Source organism: Aptenodytes patagonicus, chromosome 1 (assembly GCF_965638725.1).
Source record: "Aptenodytes patagonicus chromosome 1, bAptPat1.pri.cur, whole genome shotgun sequence".
Taxonomy (NCBI): domain Eukaryota; kingdom Metazoa; phylum Chordata; class Aves; order Sphenisciformes; family Spheniscidae; genus Aptenodytes; species Aptenodytes patagonicus.
This window is the reverse complement of record NC_134949.1, coordinates 6,537,741-6,556,474: the sequence shown is the minus strand read 5'-3', so window position 1 is coordinate 6,556,474 and position 18,734 is coordinate 6,537,741. Positions and strand designations below refer to the sequence as shown.

At 46.3% G+C, this 18,734-nt stretch overlaps 1 protein-coding gene across 1 annotated transcript in view; it reads right to left on the bottom strand.

The window, feature by feature from the left end:
- Positions 1-12,858: 12,858 nt before the first annotated feature.
- Positions 12,859-18,734, bottom strand: part of CDC123 (cell division cycle 123) — a 40,198-nt gene continuing 34,322 nt past the window's right edge. The window contains exons 12-13 of the mRNA XM_076353329.1: positions 18,303-18,440; positions 12,859-17,473 (exon numbers count right to left, since the gene is read on the bottom strand). Coding sequence (XP_076209444.1) covers positions 17,447-17,473; positions 18,303-18,440 — 165 coding nt within the window. The 3' untranslated portion in view covers positions 12,859-17,446. The remainder of the gene's footprint in view (positions 17,474-18,302; positions 18,441-18,734) is intronic.

Sequence of the window (18,734 nt, the reverse complement as noted above, 5' to 3'; positions counted from 1 at the left end):
GGTTGTGTCTTGCCTTGCCCATGGCTGAGGAACAGAAGAGAGAAGTCTGAGGGCAAACGGCACGTGGGAGGGACGCGAGCTTAATGCAAGGGAGCCTGTGTAGACGCAGGGGATGTGAAGCCTTTGGAAACCAGACTTAGCTCTACTGTTCGCAGAACAATTTATTGCATTTATTTGTTTTAGCCTCTGCTTTGGCTCCTTCTGGTCTTTTTCCACAGGGGATGCTCAGTCCTGCAGTTCTTCCCCACAAAGATCCTCTCCCTGCACAGCTTGGGGTGCTGTGGGTGCAAGGCGTGTGCTGGAAGTCCTAACTCCCGTAACAGGTTATCGCAGGAGAGAAGAGTGAGCTATGACGGAACATCCCTCTAGGGAAGACCTCCTCATCCTTGCCGGTAGCTGTGGTTTTCAGCCCATCACCAAGGAGTCCCTGGAGGCCATGGATGCATACTTAGGTGCCTGTAAGAGGCGATGAAGGCAAGCAGCACAGATTTCCCGTCCAAGCTTCTGCACTTCTGCTGGAGAAGCTTCTGCGAACTGAGAAAGGCTGAAAGCCGCTGTTTTCCCTTGTTTTACAGCAGCCTCTTTAGGCCTGGAGACCTGAATCTCAGTGTAACACACTCATCCTGCCAACATGCCTCCTTCTCTTCCCCGCTCTCCTTCCAGCCTCAAGATGGATGGGAGAAGACCACCTGGGGAGGCTCCTGTTGCTGAAGGACATCCCTACGATGGGCACAGAGCACGAGGGAGAACCTCCTGCCCCGGGAGGTCCTTTTGCAGTCAGAAGTCCTTGTTGAAGAGACCTCAGAAGAAAATGCATCACCGGCAGCAGCACACAATGCTGTTCTCAGGCTTCAGAGGTTCCCAGTAGCTGGTTAATGCCATTCCAAACAGAAACCTGTTTCTCTAGCTATAAGTGTCAGCCGCAAGACTGATGGTTACACGTGGCAGTTGCAGGTGTCTGGAACAACTCCAGTTAATTTATTTCAGGGTTGGGCCCTATTTTTCCCCTACGTTAATTTTAAAGAGGGCTTTGCAACCATGAAGTCGCTACAGCCCTTATCTCCTGACACATGAAAGCTGTAGGCTGAATAACTTATTAGCACCCTCAATAATGAAAAACACTTCAATATTTAAGACTAATGCAGATTTCTCACTGAAAAAAAATAATATGTAAACAGCATCTGCAGCCATGTGCTCAAGGTAATAATTAAGGAGAATTATCTTTGCTGTATGTATTAAAACAACATAATTGAAGTTAAGAAATTGTATGTCCATATTAAAGAGAAACAGATAATTTTTTTGCTTAGGAAATTAACATCAAATGGAGTAACTATTTCCATACCTAGAAGAATCTCAGGCTGAATAAGAAAAATGAGAACCGGATGCCCAAATATTACATACCCATTTCTGTGCTCCACCCTGAGAGCCCAGCGTGGAGCAGCCTCCATCCTTGGGCAGTGCTCCGCTGTCTCCCTTGAATGCACACGGCAGAGGCTGTGTGCAGTGAGGGTCTCGGATGTTCATGGGTTTATGGAAAAGGTCCTTCTCCCTAAAGCACAGGGAAGCATGCTGAGCATGATCTGGGGAGCGAGCAGTAAAAGGTGGTTCTTTTACTGATTCATAGAATCATAGAATCATAGAATCATTGAGGTTGGAAAAGACCTCTAAGATCATCGAGTCCAACCGTCGACCCAACATCACCACCCACTAAGCCATGTCCCTAAGTGCCTCATCTACTCGTCTTTTAAATACCTCCAGGGATGGGGACTCCACCACTTCCCTGGGCAGCCTGTTCCAATGTTTAACCACTCTTTCAGTAAAGACATTTTTCCTTACAACCAATCTAAACCTCCCCTGGCGCAACTTGAGGCCATTTCCTCTCGTCCTAAATTGCCAAGGTATTTGAGATGGCGGGTATTTTATTTAGAAATCCACGCCGCTTCCCTAATGGCTAATCCAGTAAATAAATCTCATGCGCTCTGAGATGGAAGGACTCATCATCAATCGCTGCTTAGAGCCATGTGGGCCTGACTGGTGAGAAAGCAGCAATTAGCGCTCATTAGCACTTATTTTCAAGTCTTCTTTATGGAAAAGGGTCATCAAAAGCAAGTTGAAAGTGTCCAGATTAACCAAAGTTCTTCGATAGTCTAACATTTCTGACTCAACCTCATTTGAAGTTTACCTGCTAGGTAGCAGAATGTAGGCAAGGCTTGCGCAGATTTAGGTTTGGGGGTTTGTTTCTACAGTGACTGATAAAAGAAACTCGCACTGAAGGTTTTCCTGCCCTCAGGGATTCACAATAGATTTTTCTCATGGATTCATTATTGGCTATTAGAGAAACCACTACTGCAGCCTTTCCTTCAGGAGGGGGCTTTCAGAGCATCCCACTCTTGCCCATCTCTCCATCTAGCTGCATATTTTCATGATGTTTAATATTTTTAAGAAAGCTCTTGATCAAATTAGGTTAAAAATAGAGAGGGGTTGAGCAATAAACACACACACACAAAGCATCATCACACATGATTTTCTATAATTAAAAATTACAATGATATTAATGCGGGTTTTTTTGTCCCTTACTAAGGGTATTCACACTCCGAGAACAAGAAATGCTGCAAGGTAAACCCTTTGAGACAGAGGACTTCCAACACAACGCTTTCTTCCTTTTTACGTGCCTGATCCCATTCTGCATCTCCTCTTCAAAAGATCCACTAATCCCTTTCCCAGATGTATGTGAGTACAAAAGATACCAGATGAGTTTTCTTCCTCTTGCTGTGAGATTACAGAGAAAAAAACTATCTCCAGGCAATCAAAATCTATCATCAAGCCCACCAGGTCTTTTTGCAGCTCAGTGATGCCAATCAAATGGTTTCTATGAGAAACTAACTGCTATTCCTGGATTCTGGCTGACTTCACTACTTGGTGCGGACCATTGCCTCCTGGAAAAGGGAGAAAACCCGAATCCAAACCCAATGCTGGAGCTGGATTCCCCCTCCTCTTCATCCCTGTGTGCTGAGAAGGGCTGGACCACCACATCCCCAAAAGAGATGGTGGCAGCCACGTGCACATAGGAAAACACCGAGGGCTTCCATCTGAAATCAGTGAAATCAAGCATGGATACAACTTTGAAAGGGCATGTGGCACCCACAGGTGAGATTTTAAGTTTGAGGGGGGATGCCTCACATGAGGCAGAAATTTTCACTGCATCTTGAAGAAGCAGGGTGAGGAAGGGTCTCAAGTAAGACTGAGCATAAGCAATATTATTCCTGCAGGTTCCCCAGACTCCCCTTGTAGTTTGTCTTAGGGCTGGGATTAGAATATTTTTTACTCTGAGATCTCTCCCTGCGCATCTTTGCTATGTATTAGCCGGTTTCTTTTAGGAACAACACATAGCTCAGCACCTTTTCCCATATTGAAGGATTCAGAATTTTCTAATGAATCACGTTTTCTTGTGATAACAATGAACTGTCCCATAAACTATTCATTTAAGGGCAGCTCTTAGTGCGTCCCTGAGGCTGAGCTTGCATGGCCAGGCGGCAGTGGCTGAATATGCCTTGCACTCCAGCTGCTGAGACACTTTGACCCAGGCTAGGCTTGGACAACCAACCAACCCTCCTGGCTCTGCCAGGGTACTGCCAGGTCCATGGCGTGAGCGTACATGCCATTGCTGACAGCACAGCTGCAGGACAAGGCTCCTGGGCCAAGACCAGCACACACGACATGAACGTAGATCAAGGAGAAAACTCTTATTGAATGCAGGGACAGCTGAAAAGTGGCAGCTCCGGGGGATCCAGGGCACCCACAGTGTCTTTGTGCTGCAAGAACAGCAAGCAGACACTTAGCCAAAATGTCCCAGAGAAGCCCTGGCAAGGGGCTGTGCTAAATGTGGCCAAGGAAGGCAAAAAACCCATGGAGAATAAAAGTCCTTCCTGACCCCAGATCAGGGCACCCGTGGCATCTTCATGCTGAAAAAGAAGCATCTAATTGCTGCAAGAGCAGCAGGCAGGACCTTAGCCAAAATGGCCCAGAGGAGCCCTGGCAAGGGGCCGTGCTCAATGCTGCAGAGGAAGGAAAAAAAACCACTGGGGACCAGTGCCAATCTCCTCAGGGGGAAAAAATTCCTTCCTGACCGCAGACCCAGCGCACCAGTGGTGTCTTGGTGCTGCAAGAGCAGCAGGCAGCCATTTACCCAAAATGGCCTAGAGGAGCCCTGGCAAGGGGCCGTGCTCAATGCTGCAGAGGAAGGCGAAAACCCCCCCGGGGACCAGTGCCAATCTGCCCCGGGGGGGGGAAAAATTCCTTCCTGACCCCAGAGCTGGCGATCGGCTGTTCCCTGAGCATGTGAGCAAGACCTGCCTCCTGGCCCCACCGGGTGGTCACACCTACTAGGGATGCCACCACTGCCCGACCCCTTCCCTCCTGCAAGACAGAGCCATCTCAGGGGCTCCCGAGAGTGACAAAAAGCCCCTGGCTGGATTGACCTCGGGGGCGAGAATCCTTCCCCTGCCCAGCAGGACACCAGTGGATGCGTCAGAGCACTGGGGGAAGGCGCTGACTCTGATACCCCTTGCAACATCTTTGCAGCCCACTCCTTAGTGGCACTGGCTCCGCAGGGGACGAGAACGGAGAGGTCTGCAGTGCTCCTCAAGTGCAGTGAACATATTCCCATGGTCTTGGCAAGCCACCAAGCCAACCTTTGCCACTGCTATCCAGCTGAAAAGGCCTGACAGCCTTGGGCACCTCCAGGTGTTTGTGGCACTTCTCATCTCCCCAGGAGCTTGTCTCCGTTCCCCAAAGGAAGGATGAAGCAGGATTTCCATCCAGCAGAAGTAACTTTGAATGCAGCCCTGCCGGTAGCTGAGATTGCAGCAGAGAACCTCCAGCAGCCTCGCCCAGCCTCAAGTCTTCCCCCCTCAGCCCCTCCAATTAATCCCATTGGCCCCTCAGAGATGTCCTCTCCCATGCCATGAGGCAGCCCCCAGCCAGCTCTGTCCCGATGGTTACAGCCTGGCGGGCTGGCGGTGGGGCACACGAGGATGCCCCTTTTATCCTGCCCGGGCATGGTGATGACTGAGTTGCCAGGTGGTGGCACTGTGACATGGGGGTGGTGGGACCCCTCAGGTCACAGTGGAGTGCCACACAGGAGGAAGGCCTTTGGGGTGCTGGCCCCGAGGCGGTCCCTGTGCCCAGGGACAGGGGCTGTCCCTGCCCTGGGTGGCCATGCCCTGGGCACAGCCTGCTGGGCTCCCTCCTTGTGACCCTGTGCAGCAGGCTCCCGGCATCACCACGGCAGAGCCAAGAGTCAAGTCACAGCCTGGCCTCAGCCAGGGGCTTCTCCTGCTGTACCACAAGCAGCCAGGTAGCTCATTAGCTGAGGGCAACGTTGCCTGTGCTCTCAGCCTGGAGGAGTCCAGCGGACCCCTTCCCCCTAGGACCTAGGGAGACCCCCTTCAGCACAGGGCTTGGGCACTCCTTCTGCAAGCCATGCTCCCTCCCCAGGGCTCCTGTGAGCAGCGGACGCCATCCAAAGTCTTGCTGTGACAAGAAGTCCTTGCAGTTATCTCCTGCTCTGCTCGTCCTGTTCATAAAGTGCAGTGGCTGGACAAGGGAGTGTGGGAAACACCCTGTCCTGCCTCGCACCTCTGCAGAGTCAGCTTCCCGAGCAATGGCCATGGCCTAGGCTTCTGCAGGAGAGGGCAGCTAGCGCCTCTGGCACGAGGACGGCTGCTACACTTTAATGCAACGCTTCAAGCGACAGACCACAGCATGTGCCACTGCACTGAAGCTTCATGCTGTGGACTCAGCTGAGACTTTGGTCCTTGGGAAGAAAAGCTGGCCTGAGAAGGCAGGCCAGCCCCTTTGCCGACTGCCACCTTGCACTGAGCGGCAAAGATGGCATCAGGCTTGTTTTCATGGGGGCTCCCTGTCGTCCCCATTGCATTAACACCGTCTTGAGTTCTTCAGGATGGAGAAGTTGTGGGGATGCCTCCTTCTTGTTTCCCTCTATACTTTCCCACAAGCTGCCAGTGGCACAGGAGGGGAGCGTCTCAGGGCAGAGCTGGGAGCATGGAGGAGAAAGGGAGGTGAGTATGTGATGTGCCACAAGGCTTTGCCCACCCCTCTGGTGCACCATGCAAGTGCCTAAGCAGACCTGGATGGGAAGAATGCAGGCGTGCGGAGCACCGGGTGCTGGAGGCAGCTCTTAGTGCATTCCCAACCCCAAACCCAAGGCACAAGTGGCATCTTGCTGCCGCAAGAGCAGCAGGCAATAACTTGGAGAAGCCAGCCTGAGAAGGCAGGCCAGCCCCTTTGCCAACTTCTACCTTGCACCGGACTTCAAAGATGGTATGATAGGCCAAGTTCTTCCTTCTAGGATTTGAGCCTATCATCCACTGAAGTTAGAAAAACATGTTTCATGACTGCAGTAGTTTTCTCTAAGCTTTTTGAGTCCACAGCTATCCTCCATCTCTGAGGTACTCCTTGGAGAAGTCTGTCTGGGACTGGAGCATCTCTCCTGTGAGGAAAGGCAGAGAGAGCTAGGACTGTTTCACCTAGAGAAGAGAAGGCTCATGGGGGGATCTCATCAACATATATAACTATGGCAAGTTGAATATGAGTCAACAGTGTGCCCTGGCAGCCAAAAGGGCCAACCGTGTCCTGGGGTGCATCAAGCTCAGCATAGCTAGCTGGTCGAGGGAGGTGATTGTCCCACTCTACACTGCACTGGTGCGGCCCCACCTCAAGCACTGTGCGCACCTTTGGGCACCTCAATATAGAATCATAGAATCATAGAATCATTAAGGTTGGAAAAGACCTCTAAGATCATCGGGTCCGACCGTCGACCCAACACCACCGTGCCCACTAAACCACGTCCCTCAGTGCCTCATCTACTCGTCTTTTAAATACTTCCAGGGATGGGGACTCCACCACTTCCCTGGGCAGCCTGTGCCAATGTTTCACCACTCTTTCAGTAAAGAAATTTTTCCTCACGTCCAATCTAAACCTCCCCTGGTGCAACTTGAGGCCATTTCCTCTCGTCCTATCGCTTGTTACTTGGGAGAAGAGACCGACCCCCACCTCGCTACAACCTCCTTTCAGGATTTTCAGTTCCTCCTTTCGCGCTTTTCAGTTGTAGAGCGCGATGAGGTCTCCCCTCAGCCTCCTCTTCTCCACGCTAAACAACCCCAGTTCCCTCAGCCGCTCCTCTTAAGACTTGTTCTCCAGACCCTTCACCAGCCTCATTGCCCTTCTCTGGACACGCTCCAGCACCTCAACGTCCTTCTTGTAGTGAGGGGCCCAAAACTGAACACAGTATTCAAGGTGCGGCCTCACCAGTGCCGAGTACAGGGGCACGATCACTTCCCTACTCCTGCTGGCCACACTATTTCTGATACAGGCCAGGTTGCCATTGGCCTTCTTGGCCGCCTGGGCACACTGCCGGCTCATGTTCAGCCGGCTGTCGACCAACACCCCCAGGTCCTTTTCCACCAGGCAGCTTTCCAGCCACTCTTCCCCAAGCCTGTAGCGCTGCATGGGGTTGTTGTGGCCGAAGTGCAGGACCCGGCACTTGGCCTTGTTGAATCTCTTACAGTTGGCCTCGGCCCATCGATCCAGCCTGTCCAGGTCCCTCTGCAGAGCCTTCCTACCCTCGAGCAGATCAACACTCCCGCCCAACTTGGTGTTGTCTACAAACTTACTGAGGGTGCACTCCATCCCCTCATCCAGGTCATTGGTAAAGATATTGAACAAGACCGGCCCCACATATGAGCCCTGGGGAACACCGCTCGTGACCGGCCGCCAACTGGATGTAACTCCATTCACCACAACTCTCTGGGCCCGGCCGTCCAGCCAGTTTTTGACCCACCGAAGACTACACCTGTCTAAGCCGTGAGCCGCCAGCTTCTCTAGGAGAATGCTGTGGGAGACAGTGTCAAAGGCCTTACTGAAGTCCAGGTAGACCACATCCACAGCCTTTCCCTCATCCACTAGGCGGGTCACCTGGTCATAGAAGGAGATCAGGTTGGTCAAGCAGGACCTGCCTCTCATGAACCCGTGCTGGCTGGGCCTGATCCCCTGGTTGTCCCGCTCATGCCTTGTGAGCGCCCTCAAGATGAACTGCTCTATCATCTTCCCCGGCACTGAGGTCAGGCTGACAGGCCTGTAGTTCCCTGGATCCTCCTTCTGGCCCTTCTTGTAGATGGGCGTCACATTGGCAAGCCTCCAGTCGTCCGGGACATCCCCCGTTAACCAGGACTGCTGATAAATGATGGAAAGTGGCTTGGCGAGCACCTCCGCCAGCTCCCTCAGCACTCTCGGGTGGATCCCATCCGACCCCATAGACTTGTGAGCATCCAGGTGGCGTAGCAGGTCATTGACTGCTTCCTCTTGGATTATGGGGGGTTCATCCTGCTCGCCGTCCCTGTCTTCCAGCTCAGGGGGCTGAGTACCCTGAGGATAACTGGTCTGACTATTAAAGACTGAGGCAAAGAAGGCATTGAGTACCTCAGCCTTTTCCTCATCCTCGGTGACAATGTTCCCCCTCGCATCCAATAAAGGATGGAGATTCTCCTTGGCTCTCTTCTTGTCATTAATATATTTGTAAAAACATTTTTTGTTGTCTCTAAGGACAGCGGCCAGATTGCGTTCTAGCTGGGCTTTTGCCTTTCTCATTTCCTCTCTGCATGACCTAACGAGATCCCTGTACTCTTCTTGAGTCGCCTGCCCCTTCTTCCACAAGTGGTAAACTCTCCTTTTTTTCCTGAGTCCCAGCAAGAGCTCCCCGTTCAGCCAGGCCGGTCGTCTTCCCCGCCCATTCTTCTTACGGCGTACAGGGACAGCCTGCTCCTGCGCCTTTAAGACTTCCTTCTTGAAGATCGTCCAGCCTTCCTGGACCCCTTTGCCCTTCAGGACTGTCTCCCAAGGGACTCTTTCAACCAGCGTCCTGAACAGGCCAAAGTCCGCCCTCCGGAAGTCCATGGTTGTGGTTTTGCTGCCCCCTCTCCTTACTTCACCAAGAAGCGAGAATTCTATCATTTCATGGTCGCTAAGCCCCAGACGGCCTCCGACCACCACATCTCCCACCAGTCCTTCTCTGTTTGTAAACAGCAGGTCGAGCGAGGCACCTCCCCTGGTAGGCTCCCTTACCAGCTGTGTCAGGAAGTTGTCTTCCACACACTCCAGGAACCTCCTAGACTGTTTCCTCTCTGCCGTGTTGTATTTCCAGCAGACGTCCGGGAAGTTGAAGTCCCCCACAAGAACAAGGGCTAGCGATTGAGAGACTTCTGCCAGCCGCTTGTAGAACACTTCATCCGCCCCTTCATCCTGGTTGGGTGGTCTATAACAGACTCCCAGCAGGATATCTGCCTTGCTGGCCTTCCCCCTCATCCTTACCCATAAACACTCAACAGTATCATCATCACAATCGTTGAGCTCTAGATAATCGAAACACTCCCTAACATACAGGGCCACCCCACCGCCTCTACTTCTTCACCTGTCCCTTCTGAAGAGTTTATAGCCATCCATTGCAGCACTCCAATTGTGAGAGTCACCTCACCATGTTTCTGTGATGGCGACTAAGTCATATCTCTCCTGCTGCACAATGGCTTCCAGCTCCTCCTGTTTGCCGCCCATGCTGCGTGCATTGGTGGAGATGCACTTGAGCTGGGCTATCGATTTATATAAGAAGCACATCAAACTATTAGAGTGTGTCCAGAGGAGGGTGACCAAGATGGTGAAAGGTCTCGAGGGCAAGACTTACAAGGAATGGTTGAGGTCACTTGGTTTGTTCATCTTGGAGAAGAGAAGGCTGAGGGGTGACCTCATCGCAGTCTACACCTTCCTCAAGGGGGGCGGTGGAGGGGGAGGTGCTGATCTCCTCTCTCTGATGACCAGCGATAGGACACGAGGAAATGGAATGAAGCTGTGTCAGGGGAAGTTCAGGTTGGACATTAGGAAAAGGTTCTTCACTGAGAGAGTGGCTGGTCACTGGAACAGGCTCCCCAGGGAAGCGGTCACAGCACCAAGACTGTCCGAGTTCAAGGAGCGTCTGGATGATGCTCTTAGTCATATGGTTTAGTTTTAGGTAGTTCTGCGAGGAGCAGGGAGTTGGACTGAATGATCCTTATGGGTCCCTTCCAACTTGAGAGATTCATAGAATCATAGAATTGTTTAGTTTGGAAAAGTCTCTTAAGATCATTGAGTCCAACTGCAAACCTAACACTGCCAAGTCCACCACTAAACCATGTCCCTAAGCGTCACATCTACACGTCTTTTAAATACCTCCAGGGATGGTGACTCAACCACTTCCCTGGGCAGCCTGTTCCAATGCTTGACAACCCTTTGTGCCTAAAATGACACATCGCAGTACACCATCCCCACATCAAACAAAATAATCTCTCACATTTCTTCCATCCCTCTCTCCTGCTAGCCCAGAATGACACGTGCCTTTTTCCTCCCCCAACAGCTTATTATCGCCTTGCATTTAATGGTCTCTACCGTAACTTCTCCACTCCCACTGTACTGCTGCTCTGCCAGCTCTTTCCCCATTTTGTACTTGAATGTCTGATTTCTCCTTCTAACTGCAGCACTTTGCACTCACCTTTATCAAATTTCTTCTTGTTATTTCAGGCCATTTTTCCTGCGTATTACGGCCATTTCAAATTCTGATACAGCCCTGGAAAGTGCCTGCATGTATTCTCAAGTCAGTGACAACCACAGATTTTTATACGGGCTATTTATTTCACCGCTCCAGTCATTAATGAAGTTATGGAAAAATACAGGCCCTACAATAAAATTTGTAGTGGTCTCACTCAAAATACCCTCTCTGGCTACATACCAATAACTATTCCAAGTGCAATTTTTCTGCTACGTTGTGATAATTCAGTTTGTTTCCTTCTTTCGCTTGTAAAAAGGATATAGTGAGGCAAAGAAAACATTAAATGCATCAATTTTCTCTGAATCATCCATCGTTTTTTCTCCATCCCCTCATCTTTTCACACTTAATCATGTGCCTTTCCTTCCAATTTCTGCAGTTCCATTTTGACTGATCCTTACAAGTCCTCCCTATGCCATTTTTCCATCACATCAGGAGATTGCTGCTGGGCCATTAAAAAAAGCCTCTCTCTTCAGTTATCCCACCCATCATCTCCTAAACGGACCCAGGCACCAACACCCACACTTACCGAAACTGCCTTCTGAGGTCCTTATTCTGCTCCTCTCATCTCCCTGCTTTCTCACGTGCACCAAATGCCAACTCCACAGCCGCTTGCACCTGAATTACCTCTGACTTTAAGATTTTTAACCACTTCTAATAAACCTGACTATAATCCTGAACAGCCAACTCCAGAATAACACCATGTACCTTCTGAAATACAAACTCTGTCCTCTGGAAAAAAAAAACCATTAACTCTTTGCCTTTTCAAGTCTTCCCATGTTACTTTCCAAAGAGATACACAAGTAGCAAATACCTCCCATTTCCATCAGACTTCATAATTTGGGGGTACTGGGGGATGAATAATTGGACATAATCCAGCAATTATGCACTCGCAGCCCAGAAGGCCAATCGTATCCTGGGCTGCATCACAAGCAGCGTGGCCAGCAGGTCGAGGGAGGGGATTCTGCCCCTCTACTCTGCTCTGGTGAGACCCCACCTGCAGTACTGCGTCCAGCTCTGGAGCCCTCGGCATAAGAAAGACACGGACCTGTTGGAGCAGGTCCAGAAGAGGACAACAAAAATGATCAGGGGGATGGAACACCTCTGCTATGAAGAAAGGCTGAGAGAGTTGGGGTTGTTCAGCCTAGAGAAGAGAAGGCTTTGGGGACACCTTATTGCAGCCTGTCAGTACTTAAAGGGGGCTTATAAAAAAAGATGGCGGCAAACTTTTTAGCAGGACCTGTAGTGACAGGACAAGGGGCAGCAGTTTTAAACTGAAAGAGGGTCAGTTATATTGACATTAAAGAAGAAATTTTTCGTGATAAAGTTGGTGAGACACGAGAACAGGTTGCCCAGAGAAGTTGTGGATGCCCCATCATTGGAAGTGTTCAAAGTCAGGTTGGACGGGGCTCTGATATACCTGGTCTAGTGGAAGGTGTCCCTGCCCATGGCAGGGGGCTTGGACTAGATGGTTTTTAAAGGTCTCTTTCAACCCAAACCATTCAACAATTCCCAAGCTTTGGAAATACAGACACTGTTCACGTTCAGCATCATGCCTCCAGCCCTACCCGAACCACAGGTCTCTCTGTTCCAGTGCTGCAGTTTATCTCCCAAAGTCTCTGCAACGCCCATCAACCATTTTTGACGTATATTGACATCGAGTTCCTCCTGTGTATTCCTCATACTGGTGTACAGACATTTTACCTTAACATGCTGCTTCATTCTCTCTCCTGCCTCTTACAGTCCCAGCTCCGATGAATAATTCATTTACATCAATGAAGTGCAGCAGTCTGTCAGGACATAGAGTTTCACAGAAGAAGCTAAGACAGAACCCAAAATTTCAAACCCATCCACCATCTGGATTTGAGCCCTAGACTAGAAATAACAAGTATTGATTGCTTTCTTTCTCTTGGCTAAAAATGTTGTTCAGGAGTCACAAATCTCTCCTGAAAGTTTGTTTGTAACTAGCATGCTTCCATGGAGAAAGGTTCCGAGAAGTCAGCATTTTTGACCGACCAGCCAAGCAACCTTTCCCTACAACTTGCCAGAACACATAATTGGAAGGAGCCCGATCAGCTATTAAGAGGACCTGAGAGCAGTCAAAACACTCTCGGTACCCAGGGAGTACATTGCTACAATAGTTCGCACAAAGAAATATAGCGGGGGTCGTTCTCCCCTCCCCCAGGAAAAAAAAAAACAACCAACCACTCTTACTGCAGCGCTGATGTCTTTATTACTATAAAAATCTATAATCACACATTACTGCTTAAGAACTCCGTACCTTTGAGACAGCTTCAGGTCTGCACAAAATACCGCAGTTATGGCAACAAGTCTTATTTTAATTCTATATAATTTCAGGTTGACCACAAGTTGGAGACTTTCTCTTTACAGAGATCATCAAATTCAAACAGAAATAAAGACACCTAATTCAACATCCGGGCAAACTTTTGTTAAGACAGATTTATTGAGCCTCTAAATATCAGCATTACCAAGTATCCATCATGAATCAAAAGCACTATGGTCTGTTTCTGTGTTACACTTTAAGGCCCATCTTCTCTTAGCCAAAGATACGTATTTTAGTTCAGTACTAGTTCTTGAAGTGATAGACTTGCTATCCAAACACAACCTGAATTGTATAACCTTGGCTTCTAACGTTGAAATTATTGACCAGTTGCCAAGGTGATTTGCCTATTTATGCTCACTGACAGATACCCCATGGTCTTCTCCAGCTATTCGACACTTCAGATTTGGGACAGTTTGTGAAAGCTAAACTAAGTTGTGCACAGAGGTACCAGAAGTATTTTTACACAGGTTTGTGCCACGCTATTACCCATCTCCACGCTACCACTGATCTATTTTGGAACCCTTTCATCCAGCAACACTCTCTTGATAGCCTGAAACCATGACAGTTTAGTCTAATGGTCTATATTGCTTAAATGGGCATCTGAACTGCATCTCACCGAGTACCTTTTTTCCAGCCAGCACTGCATCCGGGACATCAGCAACAGGAGAGCGCATAAGAATGAGACATGTGAAATTTCTATTCAGTTGGGATTTTTACAAGCCATACTCTGTGACCAGGATCCAACAAGTGGTATTCATTTTACTGAGACTCAGAGCTGGCTACTGTTCCCCTACTTTTAGGGTTTTTTTCAGGTATTATAGAGCACCACTCAAAAAAAATCTCTAAGAGGGAAGGGAAAAAGTGGAGAGAGAGAGAGGTTTTGAAATTCACACCAGTTATTATCCATGCTGCTGCTTATTTTAATCTTAACATTCACCCACATATTGGATTGGTGGGTCAGGAAAGATGAGGACAACACTGGAAAAAGAAGCGTCAAAGGAGTACAAACAGAACAGACAGTCTGCAGCCGAGAAATACAGGAGCATTATTCCAAATCCTGAACTAAGCCGGTACATGTTAATAACCACTACTTATGGGGTTACTGGAATCCTGATCCCCACTATCCATCTGGGAGATTAAATATCGCAAGCATTGGCTGTGAAACAATGAAGACTTTTCTTTGGCACTCCTGGCAGAGCTGCAGTCCAAGAACTGAGCGTCACTACACTCGAGCCATTAGACACAGCCCGATTTCTTCAGAGGATGCAGTTTGGCAAGCATCTGTGTAAAATGATCACATGCTACCGCACTCTAAAACTTCTCATGTTTGTTACCTAGGTGAGATTACAAATATCTGTATACAACGTTTTAAGCGTATAACTTCGATGTCATTAGTCCTTACTCAGCAAATGGTGATCATATCACTGAATCACATGAACAAGGGCCTGAACGATTGGAATTTTGTATTTTCAAATTTCTGTATGATGGCTAGAGGCAGAAACTGATTTTATGATGACCCAAAATAGAATTAAAAGTGTCATTACTATTCAGTTTAAAACTGATCTGAAGTATTTTTAATGTAGCAACATTAGCTTCCTCACGTCCCCAAGAGGAATATGTTTGTTAATTATCCTTGCAGATCAAAACGTCATATGGGATGAAAATTCTTTTAGAGAGGAATCTTTAATCTAGCAGACAAAAAAAATTCAACATCTGGTTACCTGAAGTTAGAGAAAGAAGCAAAGTAAATATAAAGCATGTATTTAAATTGTAAGGATATGACATTTTGGGGAATCTGATTACGTAGAACTGATTTTTATAGTGGGGACTCTCCTGTATCAGGACCTGAACATGGTACTAGTATTTTTGCTCTGCTACCTCTTATGGTCTTCATTAAGACTAAGCCCAGAGGAACTAGCATAAGTTCCTGCAACCCTGAAAGTTAGTTATCAGTGTTTGATAGCTTGGCTGAGCCATCCATTAATTCAGATTGGTCATCTGTTAGCAAATCATAGGGGAGAAAAACAAACTTTGAATTCACTTATCACTAGCATATGACTATAAACAGAAGTCTTTGAGTATGTTAAACAGCTGTTGAAACTGATGAGGGACAGAGGGGTAAGCTGTGCCAGAGGGCACTGGGTAGAAGACAGGAGCAGCACAGCATGTTATTACGGTGGTCCTTTAACTAGAGGACCAGCACAGGCCAGCAACAAGCAAAGCCCTTTAGGGAGCCAGGTGCTAGGCCAGTGTTCAATTCCACTGCGATTTGTCCTAGAAGAGCTGAGCTAAAAATGCAGAGCACCCACAGAAGACTGCAGTTCTTGCAAACGTATGAAAGCTGCCAGCAAATGTAAGAGCTCTGCACTGATGACGGTCAGTTCACTTGGGGATGCCATTTTCAGGATAAATAATAAAGTCAAGAAGCAAAGGACTGTTAAAAGGCTACCGCTCCAGCCCACTCACCTAAAGGAACACTCTAGAGTGCACAGAGTCCCATCAAACTGGTCCCAACACCATATATGTTCTGGTGGATATCCAGCACAGAAAGCTGTGATAACGGTAAATTAATTAGTGGAGCCCACAAAAAAGATGCAGGAAACTATCTTACAGCTTTAAACCAAGAATCGGTATTTTTTAAAAACAATACTCCGTAGTTCAGAAGCGTTTATGAATCTGCTGGAAATTCCAGGGCGTTATCTGTGTAAAAGAAGTGTGGTTAGATCATCACAATAGTTTAAGTTATGGCTAGAAACTTTAAAAGAAAAAGGAAAGCTTTGTTGACTTTTTACGTTTTGAAGTTCCTACCTGATCTAAATGTCTCTAAAGAGACATCTATACTCAAATAATCCCTCTGGTAAGGGTGAGATAAACTCATCCAAAGTCCTGCAGTACAGCAGGATTAGGTATAGCCCAGCCCTGAGTTAATGATAATCTAATTTGTGTACAAAAAGCTATCGAGAAGGAGATTCCACCACTTCAAGGGTAGGGCAGATCCTGTACTCTCAGACTGCAGGAGCTTTAATCTGTGATGTTTCATCAATGTATTTGGTAGAACTGGATTCTTAATCTGCATAATCTTTAGCCAGAGTAAGTATTCAAAACTGAAGCTAAATAAGGACAGTAAGTAATAATTTAACATCTAAGCTCAGATTTAACATCTAAGAACAGATTGTAACTGAGTACTGTATCAATTTGACAGCAAAAGCAAGGCAAAGAAACATGAACAGCTTTATATACATGCACAAAGTATCGCATAACTGGTTCAAAATAGGAACCAATTTCCAGGGGCTATGAGCACCTCCAAATGTCCTTTTGTTTCAGGAGGAATTGTGCACACTGAAGAAATTACTGATGCCATGCGAACACCTACATCCAAGAGTTAGTTGGTTCTTCGTCTGAAACTCTCCTCCGCCCACCTCCCAAATAACAGCAATCGGTAACAAGAGCTTCTGTTTCCCCAAATTTAGCCAAGCTTCCTTTTATACAAAAAACATGAAGTAAAACCAAATGAATACAGAATTTTAAGAGCTGAAAGAGGAATCATTTTCTTAAGAAACTCAAAGATGTGATACAATAGAAACAGACTGAGTCCACACATAAAATTACAGGTTGATGTTATGTTTAACTATTTATATTAAAGCCACAGATGATGTCTAGTGTGTAATCATGTTAAAAAATAAGTTTCAAGAAAGCTTTACTATGAAAGTGAAGTGAAATTTGAAGTTTAACAAATTTCATAGCTTTAGCCACTGTGAAAATATTACTTTACTTGAAATGCATTCAGAATTTCAAATTCCTGAAATGCAAAATTTTCAAACCTTAAGTAGTCTACTATAGCTATAGCTGTTCTCTGAAATGAAGTATTAGCCCTCATAACAAATAAAAAAAAAAAATCCCTTCTCCACTTTTTTTTCCCCCCTCTTTTTTTACATAAAGGAAGGATGAGAAGTGCTCCCAAAACAAAGTCAATATACAATTTTAAAAGGTTACTACAGAAAAAAAGTACATTCCTTTCCTTGTGACTATACTACATTTTAAGCAAGACTACGCCAAAATTCAGAGAATGCTTAATGTTTTAACTGCACAAGCATTAAATGCTGTCATATTTATCGCTGAAGAGTCCAATGGCGTACTTCAGTGGCATCAATCTTCACATTATGAGATGGGAAAGCAGTCGTTCAGCTGCACTCAGATTGTTGCTTGCTTGCACCATGGTATAATTGCATTTAACCTGGAATCCAGTGAGAACTCACCCTGACCTTTCACGTTTCCCTGAAAAAGCTTTTCTACACTTTTATATAAACCATCAGACACACGGGATGAACAGCTCTTCAGTTCTTTCATTGACTATAAAAAGCAGGTTTTCTTTAAATCGATAGCTTAATAGTTACGCTAAATATAGCTTTTGCCACGTTTCTTGCTTGTAATTCAATGTAATGCTTCTTGATACCTCAGTCATCATCTTGCTGATTTCTTTTCTGTCAATGGAACAGGAGAGTTCATAATGTTAGGACACAGTTATCTGAAGTAAGAGCACTAATAAATCATGACAAGTGTTTCCAGATACAATGGATATTAGACAATGACTGCATTTCTAAGCCATTTTTTGCATGGTAAGAGATAATGTTTCCAGCAAATGGAACAGAGCAATATCAACCCTCTCCCCCATCCCGAACTATAGGATTTTATTTCCAGTAAAGAACAAGATTTGCCCTGTATATTAACCAACAGAATACACAAGAACCAGAAAACATGGTGGTGGTGGCAGAAGTTGGTGGTCAAGATGAAAGCAACCTGCCCTCCCTTCCCTAGCTTACAAAGATGATGTGTTTTCATGTCAATGTTCAAAAGAACAAAGAAACTGAATTGAAAAAGGAACAAGTGTTTAAGGTTTTTTCCTAATATACTTATCATCTAACTTTTAAAGTAGTTCTTAAAAGCATTAGCTTCAGCCATTCAAAAAATACATTTCCATTTATACTACATTTGTATTTACATTTAAACAAGAAAACAGCTAGGTTCTTCAGTAAGATTTGTCAAACTACATTCTTTGGTTCCCGTAAAGATAAAATTAACTGAAGTGAAATCAGTATGAAAGCTTGCTTTTCATCACTTGACACACACACACACAAAAAAAAAAAAAAAAAAAAAAAATATCAACCCAACAATACATTGTATGATGGCTTCATACCTCACTTTTTCTGTAATTATGTAACATATGTTAATTACAAAAGCACAATTCCAGGCACTTTGATGTTGCCATTTCACAAAGATGGAAGGTCAGAAATTTTTTTCACTACTTCTTACCAGTTTAAGAAAGTCAATTAATTTGTGAACATCCTCGCCTGTAGAAAGGTCCACAAAATCTTTCGGTAGTCGGTAACTCAGGTACGGACTAGGCTGGACAGTAACTTTACTGTTCGTACAACGGAAAACTGGATAGTCCTTTGGAAAAGATATTGGATAAGGCAAGAACAGTGTACGTGAATAAAGCTAGCAATGTTTCTTGAACTCCTCCATGAAATCGTCTGAGTCACTTTGCCAATGAGTTTATTTGGCATTCATTCAACTAAACCTGCACTTTCTAAAAATTGTAGTTTTCTTATTAAAAATTCTGCCCACTTAAGAACAAAAGTTAAAATGTTAATAACAGTCAAACAAAGGCAATCATTCCCTCACTTTAAAGTTTCTACAATGTATCAATTATTCATGCATTTAATATACATATGCTTATAACAG